Here is a 23,254-nt window from a genome sequence, read left to right as displayed (position 1 = left end):
AAAATATAACAAAATCAGATGAATCTCAAATGAAATGTAGAGACCAGAAAAAGTAATGAATCCGGTACTTTTGTAACACATATTGGCTCCTGCTAACACGGCACGTGTGTTTCCATGCATAAATTGGGCGGCATTCAGCACCGTTATGATGCTTTGTACATGAGAAGGCATAACTCATGCTAATTTTATTCTGCAGTATTGTTAACAGCTATACTGTAAAATACTTCCGTTTTATTGCTTACCTCAGACTTATTTCCTTTTCGCATAAACATTCCAATATCCGTCACACTCATTAAGCGAACTGAAGGAAGACTGACAAATTTTCACCCCCATCAGCGACCCTAATTGTTTTGCTACGGCGTGTCAAACTTTGAAGCATCACGTCATTCCAAACGACTTGTACAAATCATTAAACTGAGTCAAATTTATGGACTACATGTTCTAGGAAAGGGAATAAGACACATGGAGAGGCTATTACAGTGGTTCCCAAAGTGTAGGTCGCGACCCTCTGGGGGGTCCTATGAAGAACAGGGAGGGGGGCCCGCGACATGTTTTACAAAAAAAAAAAAAAAAAAAACAAACAAAACAAAAAAACACCTTATTAATAGCACATTTATTTTGTACTTAGAAACGTAAAAAATGTTGAACATGAAAATAAAAAGACTTTCAGAAGCTGTGTAAAAAATAATTAATGCGATAATTATGCCTGTTTTTAAGATGGTAGCTTCTCAAAGTATATATAGTCGCGACACTGTTATTCCCGGCGTGACTCCTCCTCTTTGCTTACGTCTTATAATCTTTTCGCTGTAAGAAAAATCCTAATGTAAACAATAGCACGTGACTGAAGTGAGGCTTCATTGGCCACTGTTTGGCGCCATAGATTCTCAGTACGTGTTCCCACCTACTGTTGTACATTCTGTTTCATGTTAAACATTTCCCGTTAATCGTCAAGTAGGCCTAACCTCACTACTATTCATTCATTTGTTTAGGAAACATTTACTTTATAATTACTACAATTAAATTATTTTTAAGTCTTATGTCTTCACAATGGACAGTTGAGGATACAGAAGCCATACTTCAATATTAGCTTATGTGAACAACTACAAGCTCAAGTGACGCCAGCTTGCTACAAGAACAGACTACCTCGGTATTACTGTTGGTATTCATCCGCGTTCATAGTACATAAAAAAATATAAAAGTAGCTTTTCTTTTACATAGCGTTTTACACATGAGTGAAGTTAAATGTTTCATCGTATTTAACAACTAGAATTCAACTTTTTATTTTCAAATAATACAAGATTGTGGTTTCCAAATACGAACTATATTTTCCTGCGTCATGTGAGTGTTTCGACTGGGAACCAATCACGAGTATGACAGCAACGTGCTTATGTTTACATTAGGATTTTTCTTACAGCGAAAACAGTATAGAAAGTGAAGCTCTATAAAGTCTAGGTAGGTAGTATCGTTCGCCATTTTTGTTCTTTCGTTGCCGAGCTACCATACGAGGAATCTATTTGCCACACCGTTAAACATTGTCATGTCGTAGCTCCCATGATAATAAATCAAACGCACTGTAATTCAGCAAATAATTGAGCGGCAAATAACGTCTTGGTGTGCTTTCTGTGAACGCCAACGAAAGAGCCAAAATGGCGGGCTATTATATTAAGTGTTTATCGAGCTTTAAGAAATGAATAACATCTTCATGAGCGAATCACAAGATGCACACGTTTAAATGTAGCCGACCTCCAACGGGATTGGCTACCGGAAATTAAAGCGATGGGACTATAGTATTCAATACACACACACACACACACACACACACACACACACACACACACACACACTGGTAGCGTTTTCAATTTTAAGGACTTTTCGCTTCTATTACGATGACAATTATGGCGTGAAACTTAATTTGCATGAATACGAGTTTGCAAATGCTATAAAAAATTCAAAAACTTCTTTTAATCTCGAGGTATTCTTACATTCTTTTGATCCAAAACTGGTTAAAGCTCATCGAAAAAGAAAAAAGTATACTTTGACTATTCCATCAGTAGGTACATATTTCAGTGAGTCTTTCCTTAATACTGAATTTCAGCTAATTAAGTGCAATTGAAGGGTACACGGGAAAAACGAACAATATCACAATGCTGTTAAGGGTGATGTCATTATCTAATTCACTGTATTACTACAAACTTTAGGGTTGTTTTTACCAAAAGTGGTAAAGGAGAATTAAAACCACGGATACATTCATCATTTCCTTCATTTCAAGTAGAAACACCAATATATTTAGCAGTAATATACTGAAATAGATCAATATCTCAACCTTAATGGAAATGTGACATTGTTCGTTTTTCCCGTGTACCCTTCAATTGTCTAAAAACAAATTCAGTATCCATCTATGACTGTTGTATTTATTTCGTATTATTATATAAAAAACTTTTATTTGCAACTGGCAAACTTAACTGTGTGCACGCAAAAAGAAACTCAGTATTTGTTGTAAAATGTAAAGTAAAAGTAAATCCATGGCGCTACAGCCCATGAAGGGCCAAGACCGACCAGCCGGCTGCTGGCCTCATGTCCACATGCCGAAGCAGAGGTGGGCGATCATCCAACCAGAATGGAGGTATTGTGTGGTTAACACGATGATCATCCCAGGCGTTATAGCTGGTTTGCGAAACCGGATTTTCGCCACCTATCGTAACTCTCCAAGTGCATCACAATGCTGGGTGGGCACCAGTCACATTTACTGGCCGAAATTTCATGAGAAAATTTCTTCCTCCATGAGGACTCGAACCAGCGCGCATTCCGTAACGCGAGTCCTAGGCAGCATGCCTAAGGCCACAGCGCGAGACCAGTATTTCTTATAGCCTACACAAATTTCGTATGAGTTCTTTAATACACTGGAATGAATAAAATTTCTTTTTGTGAAGTGATGACCAAAATCCAAGCGTCCTTATAAATCACTCGATTATATCTCTGGCTGTTATTATGTCAACATCTTGGCCTTGCAAACCACTGTTCAGAGTGGTTTAAGTGTTCGAAAAATATATCAGCAAGGAAGGCCAGTGTAAGAAGGCAAAGATAAATGGAAAATAGTTTTGCATATTCCAATTTCTCGTTTTGCATTTATCGGTACATTAGAAATTGGGTGGTATCCACTGGTTTTGAGTAATAACTGGTATTTTTGAAACTGATGAGATGACTACATTCTCAAAGAGAGGCTGTACTTAATAGGTTAAAAAAAAGAGTATTTGTTTACCATTACACTATAATTTTATCAAAATAGAAGTATATGTGAGTTTATTTTTCACAAAAAGGGTCGTTTAAGATTAAAAAAATAAATAAATAATAATAATAATAAAAAATAAAATTTTAAAAAATAACAGAGGATACAGTTAATTTACAAATTATGATACAACTGACCAAAAATGTATTAGTTATGATATTTGTAATACAACGTAAATAATAATTAAAAAAAAAAAAGATCTTGTAGCATAATATATATTTAAAAAAAAATTGTCACTTTATATCTAACAAAGCTATTGAATAATTTTTTTCACTCTCTACTGTAAATTTCAGCCTTTCGTGTAATTTATTAAGCAAGTGTACAATTGTATTATCTATTGATTTATTTTCATAAATTATAAGTGTGTCATCTACATATCAATGAAAGTCTTTTATGTTATGGTTATTTAGGATGTCACTGATAGTATTATCTTCTATGTTTTGTAGGAAGATATCGGTTTGAATTCCAGATAATGGATTACCCAGTGCTAGGCCAACATTCTGTTTATATAATTTTTGATCGAAGTGAAGTAATTTTGTGAAGTAACAGTATTTATTAGATTTAATTTTTGTTGGAATTTATTCAATGGTATTTGAAGGTTAATTAATTTTGCTTCGATAATATTTATAGTTTCTTGAAGTATGATATTTGTATATAAGTTTTCTATGTCAAGGGACATCAGTTCTGAATTTGGGTTAATATTCAGTTTGACTAGATTATCTATTATAAGTCTCGTGTTTTTTATTGTATATTGATTTTGTAATTGTAAGGTTTGTTTTAACCATTTGTTAAGAGAAAATAAATTAAAAAAAGTAAAATTGTCGTTTTCGATTTTACTGAGATTTTTGTTTTTTGAATGGAATTAAATGACATTGGAGTGGGTGGTCGTAAACAAATGTCTTACTCAAAAGTGGATCGCACCTTGAAAAAGTTTTGAAACCACAAAGCTACTGTAATTTTTACAGTACTAACGCTTCCGAATTCTTCATATAGAAATAAGTTTTTACCGACACGTCAGAGATATTAACTTTATTGAGTTGACCCATAAATGAAGTGGGTCGACGGTAAAGTTAACGTTTGCCTACTGAAGAATGCACTGGAATGAATGACGAACGGGAGGAAGTTCGGGCTGAAGAAGATATCAGATGATAGACAACATTTAGGTATAATTATGGATCGTATGCGAGAAATAGGGAAGATTGGAGAATGCAGGATGTACCCTTTCTGTTGTATGAATCGGAATTCTGGATGCCTATGAAACCGACTACTGCGGTACATATAGGCTTCTGTATAAATAAAATAGCGACAGCAAGCGAGAAATGTCTGCTGATTGCACAAAAGAAGTTAAAATGAATACAAAAATTAGACAGAGAATGTGACTTCTCGAGTGCTATGTTGGTAATTATATCTAGTGGGGAGGAAGCTATAAAAATGTGTTATAAGATTTAATTGTAATTCATTAGAAATTTAACTATAACCACAAAATCCTCTTTCTTCATATGGGGAGTCAGGCCCAGACAGTTTACTAGCAAACTTAGGTTTAGCATAATAATGTGTGGAAAGTTGATATACTCGTACATGGTTGTGTGCTGACATTGTTTCCGTATAACTGTTTTTCTTGTAAATTCAATACATGACTACTTTATGCAAGTAAACGACCTTTATTAGAAGAATTTGGCCGATTACTGTCATATAAAATACCTTGAAATACCACTGTTATTATTAAATCTAACAATACCATCCCATCGCACCTCCTCATACTCATCCTCTTTCACAATAGCCCTGCCAAGACTCTGGAATTCGTTACCTGCTAGCATCAGGGACTGTCGAAATAAAATTCAATTCAAACGCAAACTTACTAGGCACTTGGTCAGTAATTGAGACTCGTTCAGACATGGTTTCTTGTAAATAGTTCTTTTAATCTACCACAAAATATCTCAATATCCGGTAATTTCATCACTATAGAATTTTGTTATTGTAGGTTTAATTTGTAATTTAGTAAATACAAAAATATTCTTTGTTCTTAACTTCTATGATAAAATGTCTAGCTTTCATTAATCAGGTATTCTTGTCGTACTTTAATTTTTATTGTAATTGTAATTGTAAATTTAATATTAATTGTAATCTTATTGTTCATGTTATAGTTGTAACCCCTGGTAGAGGGGCAGAGAAGGCCTGACGACCTTATCTCTACCAGGTTAAATAAATAAATCTTTAATCTTAATCTTAAATCTGGCATGACAATACGCGGTGAGATGACGGCTGATGCTAGCGCGGTAACACGCAAGAACTTACAATTTTCGCCACTCAGAGCGCGGCGGTGCATTTGTCCCTGCAACGCACGGAGCCTATAGACATAAATGGATAAAATATCGAAACATAATGAAATTAAAAATATTTCGTAAAGAAATTTTATAGTATAAACAAAATGGAAGACGTGACATAGGCAAACGTAGAAAGAGATGTGCTAAGGTCGGAACAGACCGAACGACCAAATGGAAGAAGACGGAGAAGAAGAAGAAGAAGAAGAAGAAGAAGAAGAAGAAGAAGAAGAAGAAGAAGAAGAAGAAGAAGAAGAAGTAATATTCTGAACGTGATAAAGGAACTGAATTGTTTCGAAACTTGTAAAACGTATAATGAGACAGTGTGTGTCAACTTTGTGACACTCGTTTTTGTAGTATGTAGTTGCACATGACTCGTTTGTGTACTCGTAGATGTGGCGGTAATAAAACCTTGATGTTGGATAAGCTGCGCTTATCATCGACATGTGCAGTTTCTCTTGCACCTGAACAAGCACACCGTGCTAGCAGGCAGTCATGCGACATGGCAGAATTTATAGTCTATCGCAATAAGTCTATACAGAAAATATGTTTTATTGAAGAAAAAAATTCGCTGTGAACATGGATAATTCTTCGGATATCATATATTTCAAGTCATAATAGCCTTATTTATTATAGGAAACCCATATTAGTAGAAGGCCAAGACAGAAGAAGTATTTATATATTTCCCAATTTACACTCTTACATACTCTGTTTTTCTTATAAATTAAAGCGTGCCACAAGGTACTGTTATAGGGTCATTTTAATTTTTTATATAATAAGTTATATAAATTACTTGTTATAAGTGGATTTAGAAAAATTTAGTGACACTCTATACTCACATACTGATGAAGTGATGACACATTTGTAATTTTTATTGGTTCAACCTGGACTAACTGAAAATGCCAATGTTTGTATAAATGCTGCTGTTATTAAAAATTACTATAATAGTGATTTTCTTTCATTAAATGTTTCCAATACTACTTTGATTCCATTTACCTTAAATATCAATGGTTTACAACAATTAAAATCTTGTGATAAATCAAATATACATAATAATTTTATTCATAATGCTGGTTGTTCAATTAATGATGATAGCAAATGTCCTAGAGAATAAATATGGGAAATGCCTGTTATTATTCGGTTGAGAAGCTTTTGTCATCCAGTCTGCTATCAAAAAAGTTGAAAATTAGAATTTATAAAACAATTATTATATTACCGGTTCTTCCGTATGATTGTGAAACTTGGACTCTCACTTTGTGAGAGAAACAAAGGTTAAGAATGTTTGAGAATAAGATGTTTAGGAAAATATTTGTTTTTTTTTTTTTTTTTTTAATTTTATTGTGTTATTTTACGACGCTGTATCAACATCTAGGTTATTTAGCGTCTGAATGATATGAAGGTGACAATGCCGGTGAAATGAGTCCGGAGTCCAGCACCGAAAGTTACCCAGCATTTGCTCGTATTGGGTTGAGGGAAACCCCGGAAAAAACCTCAACCAGGTAACGTGCCCCGCCCGGGATTCGAACCCGGGCCACCTGGTTTCGCAGCCAGAAAAATATTTGTTAAGAGGGATGAAGTTACAGGGGAATGGAGAAAGTTACACAACACAGAACTGCACGAATTGTATTTTTCACCGGACATAATTAGGAACATTAAATCCAGACGTTTTTTGAGATGGGCAGGGCATGTAGCACGTAAGGACGAATCTAGAAATGCATATAGAGTGTTAGTTGGGAAGTCGAAGGGAAAAATACCTTTGGGGAGGCCGAGGCGTAGATGGGAGGATAATATTAAAATGGGTTTGAGGAAGGTGGGATATGATGGTAGATACTGGATTATTCTTGCTCAGGATAGGGACCGATGGCGGGCTTATGTGACGGCGACAGTGAACATCCGGGTTCCTTTAAAGCCGTAAGCAAGTAAATATCTTATATTGAAAGAATCTACGCAAGTGAAGTGCTCAGGAATTAGGCTATTATTTACCAGCATTTAAGGTGGAATGAACATGTTTTTTCTTTATGTAATAGGCTTCGGAAAATAATTTATAACTTTGTTATTCTTCGCTCTTACGTACCTACGAATATTCTGCGATTAGTTTTTCTAAGTTTGGTTTAATTTTTCAACCAGTATGATATAATCAAATAGTCAGCAACAAGAAAATCTATACTTTCTCCACTGCTATTACTTCCAAAAGAGGGTAATAAAAATTAATATAAAGAAGTCAATTGCTTACCCAACAAATTTGATTTGTTCCGATTTTAATGTTTTCCCAACTGAACAAATATATAAATACTAGTGGCTTGTGCAGCAACTGCTGCAAACTAAGTTCATTAGACGTTCAAATAAACATTTTTCAGATTTATTTTCAATGAAGAATAACAGACATTTTGAAAGTTATTTGCTTCCATAATAATGAAAGATACCGGTACTCTCTCTCGAGCCAATACTGAAGAGAACCACGCATATAAATATCTACACCACACCGCCATTAAATATATGAAAAAGACCCAACCCCACTTGATTAATAACTATAAAAATATTTGATTTTTAATAATATTATTATCTTACGTAAGTTTTATAGCTTTCAGTAACATATACTATATATAAGTACTGTATAGCCGCCACTCAGTAAAATATAGAAATCAAAATCTAATTTAAGTTATTCCTTACATAACCCCAAAACGTTTCACTTTCATATCACCAATATAGGATTAATATGTATAATTAATGAAAAATAGTCACATCGTGGCATTAACCAGAATAATATTTTATTTCTAATGGTAATAATGTCATCAAACCACCTCAAGTTTTGTAGTTTTTAATGTCCAATACACAGCTGTACCCAGAAAATTACACACCACAGAATTGAACCTGTAAATTATTTTTAGTAAGTTAAGTTTTTAATAACCAATTTAATTTGAGCCCTAAATATGTCAGCATTCTTGCATATCATGGCCTTCGTGTAATATTGTTTACTGTAGTGTGTGTTTTATTTTATTCTGAAATGCAACATGGCCGCTTTTAGCGAAGCGAGCATCAAGTAGGCCGTGAATGCAATTAGCTAGTTCTCAAAACTGACGACAGATGGATTTTGGAAAATAGGAAAATTATGTTGAAAAATTGACATTTCACTGAAAACTACTATTTTTCCGAAAAACTTTGAGTTCCAAGCTTCAAAATGATGGGTCATTCATTAAAATGCGTTCAGCCGTTTTCCCGTAATTTCCATTACCAGTTCAAATTATATATATAGACATGTTATTAAAATAAGTATATTATCATGAAAATTGCCAAATTATAAAGAAGAACTACATGTGTATAATCCGTTTATGTTTCTGTTTGTGATTTTCGTGACAATTACCCTAAATTTTCAATTCATATGATTTTATTTGTCACTACATGGAAAAATGGCGCCTTCTAGCGAGTACACTCATGACCAAATCGACTGTAGCATCAGGAAAAGTTCCTGGTGGTATAGATGTGAAACATATTATGTAAAATCATCAGAAATTTTCAATTTTCTGAGTGATGAGTTGCTTATGAAAGACTCTGTATTTGTTTTAAATTAATATGTCTATATATAATGAGACTACCTTTCTATATTTTTAAGGGAGTGTAAAATAACCTGTTACTAAATATAATACAGATGCAAGATCTCACAAGATTTTGTGCAAAATTGTGTATTATAATGTTTTTTCTCTTTTTTTTTCAGGTATAGACCTATTGGCCTGTTACTGTCTCGTGTCACCGATTATTTGGTCTTCCCACTGATTTCTTTCCAATAGGTGTGTATTTTAAAATTTGTTTGGAGATTTTACATCTATTCATTTGGAATAGCGTTTCTTCCAGTTTTGTCTTACATTCTCTTTTCTATGTAAGTTACCCTATACTGTTATGTTATTTATAAATCAGATATTTTATGAAAGCGAGTTTCATTGTCTGTAAAATAGAATATCTCAATCATACACAATTTTTTTTATTACATTCCATTTGTTGTATTCTTCCTTACGTTTTCCCTATTAACTATTTGTGTCGAGTTATTTTTATTATATTCCAATCTTTAGATCTATATTTTACTTTCTTTTTTCTGTTGTGGTATTATTTTCATGTTGTTTAGTGTCGATTTTGTTATGCTATTATTTTTTTTGTAATATGTTAGTATTCTGTTCTTTAAGTTTTTGTTAAATTTTCACTGCTTGTATACTTTGGACCTGGTAGAGTGTAAGAGAAGGCCCTATGGCCTTAAAACTCTGCCGGTATAAATAAATAAATAAATTTATTATTATTATTATTATTTTTATTATTATTATTATTATTATTATTATTATTATTATTATTATTATTATTATTATTCTTTATATGAAAGTGTTTGCATTTAAATATCCTAACATTCTTACAAGTTTTCGAGTTACATTAACTAAATAAATATTTTGAAGTGCTCTTTGTCAATGCAAACCTTCAACGACTAGGTACCCTACTCTCCCCTTTTTCAACCCAAAACGAAGATCTGGTCCGTCCCGGAAATCTGAGGAGTAACTTCAGACTTTTGGGGGCGGAGTTTATCTGTGCCGGAGTGTATTGCGGGCAGCATCAGTCGAGGCCGCTAAGGGGTAAGATGCTCGTGGTAGAAGGTAGAGTAGAGTTGAGATAGAAATTATCCAATCCCTGCAAGCGATTGCTAGCTTCGTTCAACCGACACCTCCCTCCAGAGCGATAATTGGCCCTAGCCCTCCCACATACCACTTGCGCAGAGCTCTTGTTTCGACTTTCTACTTCACAGATTTTTGGGACGGACCATAGATCCAACCTACCAGATGTTAAGAGTTGTTATGTACTTCACTAGCAATGGAATAAGTCCAAGCTACGCCTCTTCTGAATGAATTGACATGATAGACGACTTCGTTGCTACCATAGACATTTGCACTGTGTTGTACAACTCAACTTTTTATAGATAGGTTTTACCTACCACTGCAACTGTTACTATCAAAATATTGCACAAACATATGTACAGGCCACTTTAAGCACAAGCATGTTTCTTCTAGTAAATGACGCGGAATTTTGTAGATGACTTCCCTCCTCAGTTGTTCAGTTCAGTGCCATAGTGTTTCTGTGCAGTTTAAGGATATTTTGTTTTTGGAGCTCTTATTCCGAATTTGATATAGCCTTACTAGCTTGATCATTAGCGTAAATATATTGTTTTCATGTATTTATTGTTACCTAAATTTATTAATTTTTATTGATTTATTTTACGACGCTTTAACAACTGAGATGTTTACCTAGCGTCTGATTGAAATGAAAGTGTTAACGCCAGCGAAATGAGTCCAAGGTCCAGCGCCGAAAAGCTACCGAGCATATGAGGTGAGGAAAAACCCCGGAAAAAACCTCAACCAGATAACTTGTTCCAACCATGATTTGAAGCTGGACCCGTTCGTTTCCTAGTCGGGATCAGACATCCTGTTACTTCACAGCTGTGGACTACTAAAATTCTATTCCTCCATTGTTAATTTATTCCATTCTTATATTTTTTAATTACACAATAATTTTAAATAAAGCTGAGAAAACACTGAAATTTAGTTTCACCCCTTCTTGATTAGATTTCACTTAATTTTTACTTAATTTATTCCCTGTTTTCAGAACGAAAGTTATGTTCTTATAAAACTTCTGAATTCATTTTTACATTTTGCATTTGTATCCTTCTTTCAATTTTCTCGCCATGTAAGAAGCAGTATGTATAGGATAGGCCTATGTATTACTTTATCATGAACGAAAAGTGAAAGAAGGTTCATCCAAGTCCGGTGAAATGCGTGAAACGTTTACGTTGTTCGTGATTGTTATTGTGAGCTTGGTTGGTATTGTACAGTGTCTGAGTTTTTAAATAAAACTGTGATATTTCTTTTCATTTCTTCTTTATATACCACTATTTGCATTTTAGTATATGAAAAAGCGGTCCTTTCTTGTTAATTACTTCTACATTCTATAGGACCTAGTTTCGATACAGTAATGCAATTGAATCAGTTGAATTGATAGTCGAAACGATTCACACACCAATATTTATTTAGTTATTTATTTACTAACTTATTTATTTATTTATTTATTTATTTATTTATTTATTTATTTATTTATTTATTTATGTCTATAACAAGCCAAAGCCCCAATTACAATAGGCAGTACAGATTTGTTAAAAAAAACACACAGAGAATTGCATATAACATGAAAAAAGAGATAAAACAGAAACAAATGCAAGATACAAGTGTAATTACAAATTAAAAATTAAAAAAAAAAAACAAATAGATACTACCTAAATAAAAGACACAGATATAGATATAAATGAAAAATACCAAATAAAAATAAATTAAAAAGAGTTAAGTATAGATACCATAGCCAAAAATGTAAAATGTAGCTATAGGCCTAATTGGCAAATTACAGAGTAAATATAACACTATGTTAATAAATTCAGTAGGCTATACAGTATTATATAGTAGGACTAATAGGCTTAATTAATTAATTTATTTATGACGCGAATGAGCTGTTTGAATTTTAATGAACAATAATATGTATTTAATCGGAAATTAATATTATAATTTAGTACTTTAGAATTAAACTATGTTAAATTAACTATTTCTGTCTTTATACTCCCCGCATTTATTAATCCCCCATTTGTTTATGAATAATTTTTTATTGATTTTTAAAATGTTAAATATTTCGTTAAGCTTTACACGTTAAAATGAATTCAATACGATGTTACATTCGTTTCTCCTTTATGTTTTATCACTTCTGGCTGGTTTGGAGACTACTTTGTTTTAAACACATCATAATTTCAGTTATCCAAGGAATACTGTAATTAATGACGTCACCGTATTAACAGAAAATCTGAGCTGATACCTCGAAAGTAAAGACCATGAATGTTTCACGCTAAACGTATCCTATAAGTACGAATTCTGTATTTATTATTAATAGCTCTACATTTTCAGTGCATTTAACTTGTTCGAATATTAAGTTTTTGTTAGTTAGGTACATATGCTTGAAGGGAGGTGTATGTACATGTTTCAAATTTAAAAAAAGTCTTAGTTAAATCTTTAATTCCCAAATGTTTCGCATTGAGTGTGACGGCCGGAAATAGGAAAGAGGAAGAGGCATGCGTGAATGGGGGCACTGCACGTGTTTCATATCATACTCAGGCGCCCTAGGAAAGTGGGGAAGGGGCTCGGCGTCCTTGTTTTGAGTGCGCCGCCGTATTTGGATATTATAACAGCTGTTAGTTCGCATTGTTTATTAAAACTATGCACGCCGAAAACACTAACCCCTCCCCACCTAGAACTTTGCACGTGTTAGAGTGGGGAAAAATAATCGATAGTAAAGCCAACTCCAGGCTGTGTGAAAACCTAGTTTTGCGCAATGTAAGGCGTGTAGTAACACAATGTAATGAAACGTTTGAAATCGATATTTGCGGTGGTTCATTTTGCTGTAAATTGAAATGCGCGGGGAGAGGGTTCGTTTAGTCTCTTCGGTGTGTAATTTATGACGTGATGCCAGATGGGTAGCGTTGTGTGTGATGTACCTAGTTGGTTATCACTCTGAATATGAGGAAAACAAGGGAATCAAAGACCAGAACTAGTTTACAAAGAAAGGCCTAAAAGCACGCCCCGTTAATAATGGAAGGATAATCTATAATGCATGTGGAAGGAAATGAACTCGAATTGTTTTTTATTTGTGTAATATGTTCCCAAAATGAGTGATGAATCGTTGCTGACGTGCGTAAGGATTTTATACGTAGTCCCGAGGGAATGTGGAAATGTTGAAACGAACATTAAAAAAATAAGGCCAGGTGGGTGAAGTTCGATTGTGTATAGAGTTACCAACCCTTCCGTATTTTCTGGGATCCGGATCCTATTTGCTCCTAATTTTTAAAAGACTCCCGATTCCCATATTTTTATTCTCTTCAAGGTTTTTCTCCCCTTATTTTTGGATAATGTAAAAATTTTTTAATCTAAACATTTGATTTTGCCGTGAATGATTGTTTATATGATGAATTTTGTTGTTCAAGAGATGCATTAAAATGTAATCTTTATAGAACGTAACGGTTGCCAGAAATGGGTTTTAGTGCTCACCTGGTTTAAAATCAAACGATGTTAATATTATACATTTAAAAAGAACTGTCTAGTTTTGTTCTAAGCACACCAGGTAGTAATGCTCATACGTACAAAGAGAATGTTTTTGTCTTATGAACAATGTTGTTGTTGTAGTTTTATTTAAAGACGCCCTACCCAACTTTGATGTGAGGGTATTAGCGTCTTTGTTAACAGTACATTAAGAAAAATAGGTATGAGTCAGAGATATCAGCATTCACTCATAGACAATAATTGAACAGATGTTCGAAACAGAAGCACGACACATCTAATCAAATCAGAGCTGCAAACTGTAGTCGACTTCAACTATTACGCGAGACAAAATCTGTCTCAAGAGAGCTTACTTTTAATTTTAAGTTTAGCTGACGAAATGTAGAATTAAGTTGTTTTTTAGCAACTGAACGAATAATTTGTCTATTTTCTATGTGAAATTTTGTCGATTCCTTAGTCTCCCGTGTTTTCTTCAAAAAAATAAAGTTGGCAACCCTAATTGTGGATAAAATAATTTTTGTTACGTGAATATTATGCTTTCACTACATTATGTGACTTTTTGATATGGGAAAATCGGCGTTGTGCTTCATCACAGTCTCATTTGAATATAACCCCACCCCCTTTAAACATCCATTCCGTCTATATTCATTTCTACCCCCGTATCACAATCTCCCCTAGTGACATGCAGCTTCACCCTCTGAGAATGAGTGCATGGAACGGCACGGAAAATGGATCAATACTTACTATTGGCTCTAATCATTACGCGGGCCTTTCAGCCAATGAGAGGTCGACTTTTGGGGAGTGTGTCAGTCCAATATCGGCGCGCGACTCAAACGCGTTCCGTGCGGAAGTTAGGCGCGCTGCCATTGGCTCGTGGGGATCCGGAGGTCCAATGGCGGCATTGGTTGCATAGCAGTGCGACCGTCTGGCCGTGTCGTGAAGGGCGGGAGGGTCCGGTCCGCGAGTGTGGAGACGGCTAGGCAGCGGAATAGGCGGACGGACGGCTGGCTGGTATGTGAGTGCGGGTACCGAGTCATGCCATCAGGCTCTTGTACTGTGTACTGGTTACCAAAGTTATCGTCTCCTCCACCGTCTCCTTCGGCATCCTCTTCTTGTGCACCGCCTCCGCAGCAGTCGTCGTCTCAGCCACCACCGCAGCACCCCTCGACGTCTTCATCCCGCTGGTGGTGGCCCCCAGCATCGTGTTACTATTGCTTCAGCCCGCATGTCGTTGGTTTCTGGACTCTCTATCCTCCCGCCACACTCTTACACCTACAGCTCTTCACCGCTAACATGGAGACCAGGTAAATCAGTGTCTGTAATTGTCTTTATTTCAAGTGAAGTGAACCCGTGGACTACGTGCGTGTTGTTTGTGCGGCCTGTGTTGTGTAGTAAAACGCTCTGATTATCTGTTAATTAGCAGTGGTGCATCCGGCGTCGATCCGCCTCTGCAGTGGTTGTGTGTTTCTTTGTCTGCATAGCCGGCTGGCCCAAAAACACGCTGTTTAAAGCATTGGAGAAAAAAAGACTGGGTCGGGAAAAGAAGGGAAGCCCTCGGAAGGGTGCTCGGAAAGTCCTCGTATCGCAGTTGGGGTGGAGTCTTTTTCCCTAGCCGGGTTCCGCTGGTTCGGGGGCAGGGGGAGGTTAGAATGAGAGAAGAGGTTTAGTGGAAAAGGAGAGCTAAAAAGGGATCGAGAGAATGAGAGAGGGATCGTAGAAAGAGAGAGCATGAATGCTTTGAGGCCTTTGTTCATCTCGGCGTTGCCAAAGCTTCTGGGACAGTGTTGCCCAATAAGATACCCCTGACGAAACAGCTGTGGAGGCCAACCAGATGTATGGTACTGTCGTTGTCGCATACATCGGTCACTTCATTTTTTATCTCACGTTGAAATAGTCGCTGCATTGTAAGTTCGAAGAACGAGACGAGTTCTTCGTCCTCTGTGCCTTTACTGTTTTTACTTATTGATCTAAAACTTAATTCGGCAATGCTCTCATTTCTTTGCACTCTATTGTTCTAAATGTCTGCAGTATTATAATTCGCATAAAGAATTACTATTATATCAGGAGTACCGAATCAAAATTCACTTAGTTCACACAAAAATACTTTTCAGAAGAGAGCAATATTTAAGTAATCAGTGTGGTACAATACAGTAGTGCTTTTGAACCAGACAGCGTATTTTGAGACGTATTTTAAGGCTCGTGAAACAAGGTGGAATCACTTTTTAAAGCAAACCAACAACACAGGTTGATTCATCGCCATAAAAGAGGTGGAATTTGTAAGAGATTGAAATGGACTCGTCACATTTTCATTCGACACTTATGTGTTCAGTGTTTATTTTCCAGTTAGTGATTTTTGTTCCTTGGTTCAGAAACTTACTTTTTTTTTTTTCCAACAGAAAATGAGTGTAATGTAAGAATGTTTCTATTAATTTCACGTCTAATGTATATCACGTAGCTCAATAAACAATCATAATACATAAATATTGCTGCCCGTTTTTCGATTCATGTATTGAGTTTCAAAATGCTTCAATTGCTACATAGCTAAGATCTTAATTACAAATATATTAAGTATGGATATATTTGTTTCATCTTAGGTTTATGTTTTTCCATAGGCTTGTATGTAATACTCGTTTTGCTATGTTAATTACTTAGTAAGGTCTTGCTGGAGAAAGTAAACATCACCTCTATGTTCGAAGCGCGTGATGAACCTGATCGTTTTCCTTTGTCTCGGTAGTGTCGGCCCCTCCAAGGACGTGCCAATTTCAAGCTTCATTCACAATAATTGAGAAGACGTCCGCCCGGATCGTGCTAACCTTAACATATGCTTGTACAGCAGTGAGATATCTTGATTGGCTTTTGTTTCAACCCACTTGCCAAAGAAGTTGTCACGGCAGATATTCGTATAAATCAACATGTACGCTCTAGAAATCTTAATTTTGGATGTGACACCAAGAATGTCAAGCAATTTGGAATTCGAACTGATGTAATGTTTGCACGCGTACCAAGTGAAAATATATTATTTGAAAACGTACATCATTTTTCAGAATAAAGAACGTTTCCATTTTTTATATTTAAATTAGCTACAATGTCCAGACAAGTAGAACCATTTCATTTTTTTCCATTCACTTTTTGTTAAATTATAATGTAGCCTGTGTAAAAGGGTTAAGCTAGGAGAGCCCACTGTGCCATGTCCGTTATTGAACTGGAGTAAACGCTATTTCTCTTGCTGTACTTCTTGTCTGCTGTGAGTAAAGTGAACAGTTGTCTGATTGGAACTTTATTTTCATAAAATTTGTGAGTGTGATTAATATGGACTTGTACTGAGATGTAATCGCACAAACGTCACCTCAACTGTACCCTTTATTTGAATTTTATTGATTGAATTTACTTCTAAAACGCGTAAATAAAATATTGTTTCCATCATGTTTCATGGAATATGATATTGTTTTTCCTTTTGTCACTTGACTTATCATAGTTCATCTCTCAACGAGGAAAGAAGAAACGTTTCATCTTGTTTTAGTATCTGTACAACACGATATTTAATCTTTGTGTTTTACGGGTTCAGATATGAAAATAATAATGGTAATGGTGGCAATAATGATGATGATTATAATAATAATAATAATAATAATAATAATAATAATATACATCTTCAGAAAACGTTAGGGGCCTACATGGCAATAGGTGCAGATTAAAAGGATTTAATTTTAGAAAACGGAAAAGGAAACATAAATCATTGTGATGAATACACATCTTATTCAAGAGTCGAAATAACTAAAAATGGAAATCACGAAGATGATGTAAATCGAAGAATTAACAAAGAGATATTAACAGTTTCAAAATTAAATATCATTCTATAGAATAAAGATATTACAAAAAAACGTAAGTATATAATGCAATTGTTACGGCCCAGAAACATGGCAGTTGAAGTTGAGAACAGTAGCAAAACTACATTCTGCAGAGATGGCTTCTGGCGGAGATCTGCAAGATTACCAAGGAAGGACAAAATTAGGAATACTGTTATAAGAGAAAAAAAAATAAAATGTAAGGATCGCTTGTAGATCGTATCAAAACATAGCAATTAGATTGCCGAATAACATGTATGACTGGATTCAACGGGGAAAAGAAAGAGGGGAAGATCAAAATTGACTTGGACATAAGGGGTAATTAAAACGAGAGAAAGAGAATTGGCAGATGTGGCATGGGAGAATAGAGAAGACTGAAAATGGGTGCAGAAAGATGTCCTACGACATTGTAAAACCTGATAGATAAATAAATAAATAATATAATACATAACGACACTATCAACTGCAGAGATTAATTTGTCCCGGTAAGCACGTGTCCAGGACTGTTATTTGGGGGGGGGGGTCCAAAATACAGGGGCTTCCACATAGTCTTAATATTGCCTTACCAAGTATATAGAGTAGTGATTAATCTACAAGGGGAGTGTTCATACACACTAGATATGTGCCTCGATGAAGTGATTTTTCCCTTCTTCGTACAAGATCTTTTTGTTAAATTGAAAGTCCCAAATGATATACTGTATTTGTTTAGTGTAGCTGTTAGCAGTTATTTTGTATACCGAGTGATTCAGTAAAAGCGTGCACAAATTACACAGGAATTAGGAGATATTCTACTGAGTGTTTTGAGACAGGAAAGTTGGGGTCTGCGAAGCCGGCAGATTGCGGTATTGCTCCATTGTGATTAACTCTTCGAATGGTATGAAAGGATCTGTCACAGCAAGTTTTATCATGTGACAAATGTAATAATGATAGAACCACTTTTGTGAATGATAGATCAAGAAACAAAACATGTTGTATTGCGTACATGTAAATAATAAACGTAAATATTAAATGTAAATACTATAGAATATTCCAGCTTAAGAAAAAAGCATTGATCTTATGGGTCTTGATTAGTACACTGTTGCCGCAAGATGCCCCCGTTAGAAGAAAGAGCGAGGTATAGTATCTCTATCTCACTCTCTTCCTAACACGTACAGCGTTCTAGCAAGTTTATCGCACAAGACAGGTACGTTCTAGACTTCGGACATTTAGGCCATTAACCAACTTTGTCACCTCAACTAGGATCCATAATGATCGAAAGTAGGCATTAAAATACAGTTTTAGGCACCTAAAATTTTACTGTAATTACAAATAATAGTACTAATAATAATAAAACTGTGTTAAACATCAATACGGTTATTTTATTGGGTTAAGAAGTGCTTATAATACAAATTTAGAATTATGCGCAGCACAATTTTTCCGTTGTTAACTTCACATTATAATCAAACAAGAACCTAAATTACATACCTAATGCCTTTGTTGTTTTGCTGACAGTTAAATTTTGTGTACTTTATGTAATAAGCGCAGACAATGTTGTACGTGTTTTAACAGTGTGAAAACTTAGCCTCAACTGTACCATCCGTACTTGTCTGTTAAATTTATCAGCGGGGATGTTTGGCAAGAAAGAGGAAGGCTATTCCACCAATTTAGCTGTTATCCCGTTATTCGTAAATTAAATATATGGTAATTTTAGAGGTGTAACACAATTTTAGCACATGAAATCGCTCTAGTTTTCAATGAGATTATGTTCTATCAATTAAAGGAAACTAATTAATTCCCAGTTCTCAAGAAAAATACTTATAAATAGTTGATGGAACAGCCCCCATATGTTCAACCGCTATTTTCTTAACGTGGAATCCTCTATAGTCTAACTCTTAATAATAAATTGAATATTAAATGCCACATGTTATCTGAAGTTTGTTTAGTGTAATATATTACTAGTCAGCGGTGTATGCAATGGAGGGGAAAAGGAACTGGCCGGCCTACCCTGGCTTAGTTGCCTCATGAATGATATTTTATTGGTGTCACTTATGAGGTTCAAACCTGCCTTTCAACAGTTGACCAAACAAACAACGTAGTACATGTTAATATGTTTAAGTAATAAATGAAATGAATATTGAAAACAGAATGGAATAGCCATACCTGTACTTATTTAAACTCACATTACCTTAATTTGGCTTCTCAGAACTAAAGTTCCTTATCTTACCATCAGCTGTGCCCTGTTTAATTCTTGCATGCTTTTACTCAGTCATCCGTATAAGAGTAGTCGACAAATTGCGCAATGATTGGCCGCTAGTATTAATTTGTAGAGAGTTGCAGGAGCGTATTCGGGAGGGGACAATGGGCATCATCATCATCACCATTATCATCTACAAGATGTAGGTCCATTGACCTGTTCCGTCTGCCAGGGTAGCTTAGTCGGTATAGCACTCGCCTTCTGTGCTCGAGGTTACGGGTTCGATCCCGGCCCAGGTCGATGTCATTTAATTGTGCATAAATGCGACAGGTTCATGTCAGTAGATTTACTGGCGTGTAAAAGAACTCTGCTGGACAAAATTCCGGCACACCGGCGACGCTGATATAGGCCTGCCTGTGCAGTTGCGAGCGTCGTTAAATAAACCATCATTTAATTTTTTGACCTGTTCCAATCTCAAGAGTAATGATTGTACATCTTGATTACACAACTTTTAACACTGTATCACTTCGGAATATGTATGATAAGTTTTTCTTGTGTTAAATTTTAACGTACCTTGTTTACATGTTTCGACCTATTTTGGGTCATCTTCAGAACTGGTCGTTGTTGGTGTTGGCGCCTCTTGTTTCCTGTGTGGGTGCGTTCGTAGTATAGAGTCAAAGAGTGTGTGTGTTTTGAAATTGAGTTGTATGTTGAGAATATCGTTGGGGTGTGTTTTCGCGTGTCTGTATATTTCATATTGTTCTAGTGTGTTGAGTTTCTGGCTTTTTGGTTGGATGTGCAGTATTCCCATGTCTGTGTTGATGTGCAGAACACATCATATGACATATGCAGAACACATTACAAATGTCAACCACACCTACAGAGACATCAACACAGACATGGAAATACTGCACATCCAACCAAAAGCCAGAAACTCAACACACTAGAACAATATGAAATATACAGACACAAGAAAACACACCCCAAAGATATTCTCAACACACAACTCAATTTCAAAACACATACACTCTTTGACTCTACACTACGAACGCACCCACACAGGAAACAAGAGGCGCCAACACCAACAACGACCAGTTCTGAAGATGACCCAAAATAGGTCGAAACATGTTAACAAGGCACGTTAAAATTTAACACAAGAAAGACTTATCATGCATATTCCGAAGTAATGATTGGCTTGGGTCTCTCCATGTTTTTGGTGGTGTTCGTGTTTTTATTTTTTCTTTTGACCAGTATTCGTAGGCCTATATATTAGGAGTAAGAATTCCTCGGATGATTCATGTGTGCGCATTTATATTTTCATATTTTCCCTTAGCCAAGAGCTCTTAGTTATAGAAAAAGAGCGCAATAAACTTTTCCCCCCCTTCTGTCCTCTCTCGCTCTCGATTTTCAGTTCGCAAGAGAGTTGAGATGTAATGTTTGCGGGGAAAGCAATGACTTTCTTTGTATATAAAAAACTCAAAACAAGGAACAAGTAAAGAAAAAACTTCAATGGCCGCAACGCCCCTCTGCGATGATAGTGGTGGGACATGGGTTGAGAGTGGGTCACCAAGATATTTGAAATATAACATAGCAAAATGCTTTTTATTAGTACGAAAACTTTTAAAAACATTTTAAACTTATACGACTTCTGGTGGACCATAATAATACGTTTTTCGGTCTATTGACGTACAGTACGTAGTACATGCACCCAGAATAAAGTAGCCTGCAATTGAGCAGAAGTCGGCAGCGAACCCTCTTTGACCCAGTTCTGTGTCCAACATAAAAGTTTTATAGTATTGCATGTAGTTTCCATATAGCTACTGTACAGTAATTTAGGTTTTGTGTGTGTTCCTGTATTATAATCATTTCTCCCTGTCTTACCTGGTGACCTTGGCTGGAAATTACCTTTTTCTTTACTTGGTTATTTAACGACGCTATATCAACTACTAGGTTATTTAGCATCGTTGGGATTGGTGATATCGAGATATTATTTGGCGAGATGAGGCCGAGAATTCGCCATAGATTACCTCACAATTGTCTTACGGTTGAGGAAAGCTTCGGGGAAAAAATCCATCCAGGTAATCAGCCCAAACGGGAATCGAACCCGCCCCCGAGCCCAAGTCTGGATCAACAGGCAAGCGTCTTAGCCGACTGAGCTACGCTGGTGTCGTAAATGATCTTTTCTCTCTTAATCAGATATTTCTTAGAGATTTAAGAGATTATGATGACGAAATGACTGAATTTTACTGGAATTATGACGGAAAATTATGTATAGACATATTAATATTCTTTTGAAAAATTAACATGTTTGTGATGTATCTGTAATTAGGAGTCTATGTTTTGCCTTTGTGTTAAAACATACATTTATTAAATATATCACAAACTGCTTCTAGGCATTATATTTATAAACCAAACTGAAGGTGTATTTTTTTTTCATGAAATAACGCAAAATCGAACATTAACGCCAATTTACCAAAGTATCAGCTGTGCTAATAATAGCGCGAAATGACGATGTTTGGTCGTTCTATTATTTTATTTATTTATTTATTTCGATTTTTGTAAAGTTTTCCCTAGCGCGAAATGACGATGTTTGGTCGTTCTATTATTTTATTTATTTATTTTTTTTTTTTTTCCGATTTTTGTAAAGTTTTCCCTACAAGTTATATTCAGCACTCGAAGTGTTAAGTCCAGTCCAATAATAATGTGGATACGACCTTGCTGCGAAAAGTGAAGTCTGGTCCTTTCTTTGGAAATCAAATCAAAATGATTTTAGTGATTATAAGAAGATACAGTCAGCTTCAAGAGCAAACCAATCGAGTTTTTTTTTGGGGGGGAGGGCATTTTTTTAGTGTAAACCTTGTAGGGCATATCACGTAGCGTGCTCCCTTCCTATTTTCTCAGAAATGGAATAGGCCTATTTTCCGTATCGTAAACTGGAGTAAACTTCGCCAAAGAAAGTTATAACCATGATATCAGATTCACTGTACAGTAGTGGCAAAAAAAAAAAAAAAAAAAAAAACACCAGACCGACCCTTGTAGCTGATCTCAGAGCCTTGTTCACTCCAGAGCACGATAGACTGATAACTAAGACTTTCGTGGTTCGAATCGTGCCTGGGAAGGAAATTTTTTCTTTTTGTTCCTCATTCAAATTTATTCCCAATACTTTTCCATTGCAGCGATATTTTACTACTTAATTAACTTATTATTCCCAAAACATGAATTTTACCAGCAATCGAAAAGTATTGGGAATAAATTTAAATAAGGAACAAAAAAAAGTTTTCTTCCCAAGCAGGATTCGAACCACAAAAGTCTTAGTCACCAGTCTATCGTGCTCTCGAGTGAACAAGGCTCTGAAATCAGCTACAAGGGTCGGTCCGGTTTTTTTGCCACTACTGTACATACTCGTATTTTAAAGTTCTTTTTTTCTTTCTTTCCATTTCTTAATTTTTTTTTATTTTAAGTCACAAATAGATATGATATGGTTTAAATATTTTTATTTTATGGTCAGATTG

General features: G+C 35.4%; 1 protein-coding gene and 1 long non-coding RNA gene across 2 annotated transcripts in view; both read left to right on the top strand.

Annotated features, from left to right (window-relative positions):
* LOC138691283 (uncharacterized) overlaps positions 1–9,394 on the top strand; it is a 666,235-nt gene extending 656,841 nt beyond the window's left edge. The window contains exon 4 of the long non-coding RNA XR_011329794.1: positions 9,320–9,394. This is a non-coding gene — a long non-coding RNA (uncharacterized lncRNA). The remainder of the gene's footprint in view (positions 1–9,319) is intronic.
* A 5,259-nt stretch (positions 9,395–14,653) lies between these two features.
* gus (splA/ryanodine receptor domain and SOCS box containing gustavus) overlaps positions 14,654–23,254 on the top strand; it is a 246,740-nt gene continuing 238,139 nt past the window's right edge. The window contains exon 1 of the mRNA XM_069813120.1: positions 14,654–15,028. Coding sequence (XP_069669221.1) covers positions 14,760–15,028 — 269 coding nt within the window. The 5' untranslated portion in view covers positions 14,654–14,759. The remainder of the gene's footprint in view (positions 15,029–23,254) is intronic.

The sequence above is a fragment of the Periplaneta americana genome, chromosome 16, assembly GCF_040183065.1.
Source record: "Periplaneta americana isolate PAMFEO1 chromosome 16, P.americana_PAMFEO1_priV1, whole genome shotgun sequence".
Lineage (NCBI taxonomy): Eukaryota > Metazoa > Arthropoda > Insecta > Blattodea > Blattidae > Periplaneta > Periplaneta americana.
Note: the sequence above shows the minus strand (reverse complement) of the source record. Positions and strands in the feature narration are given on the sequence as shown.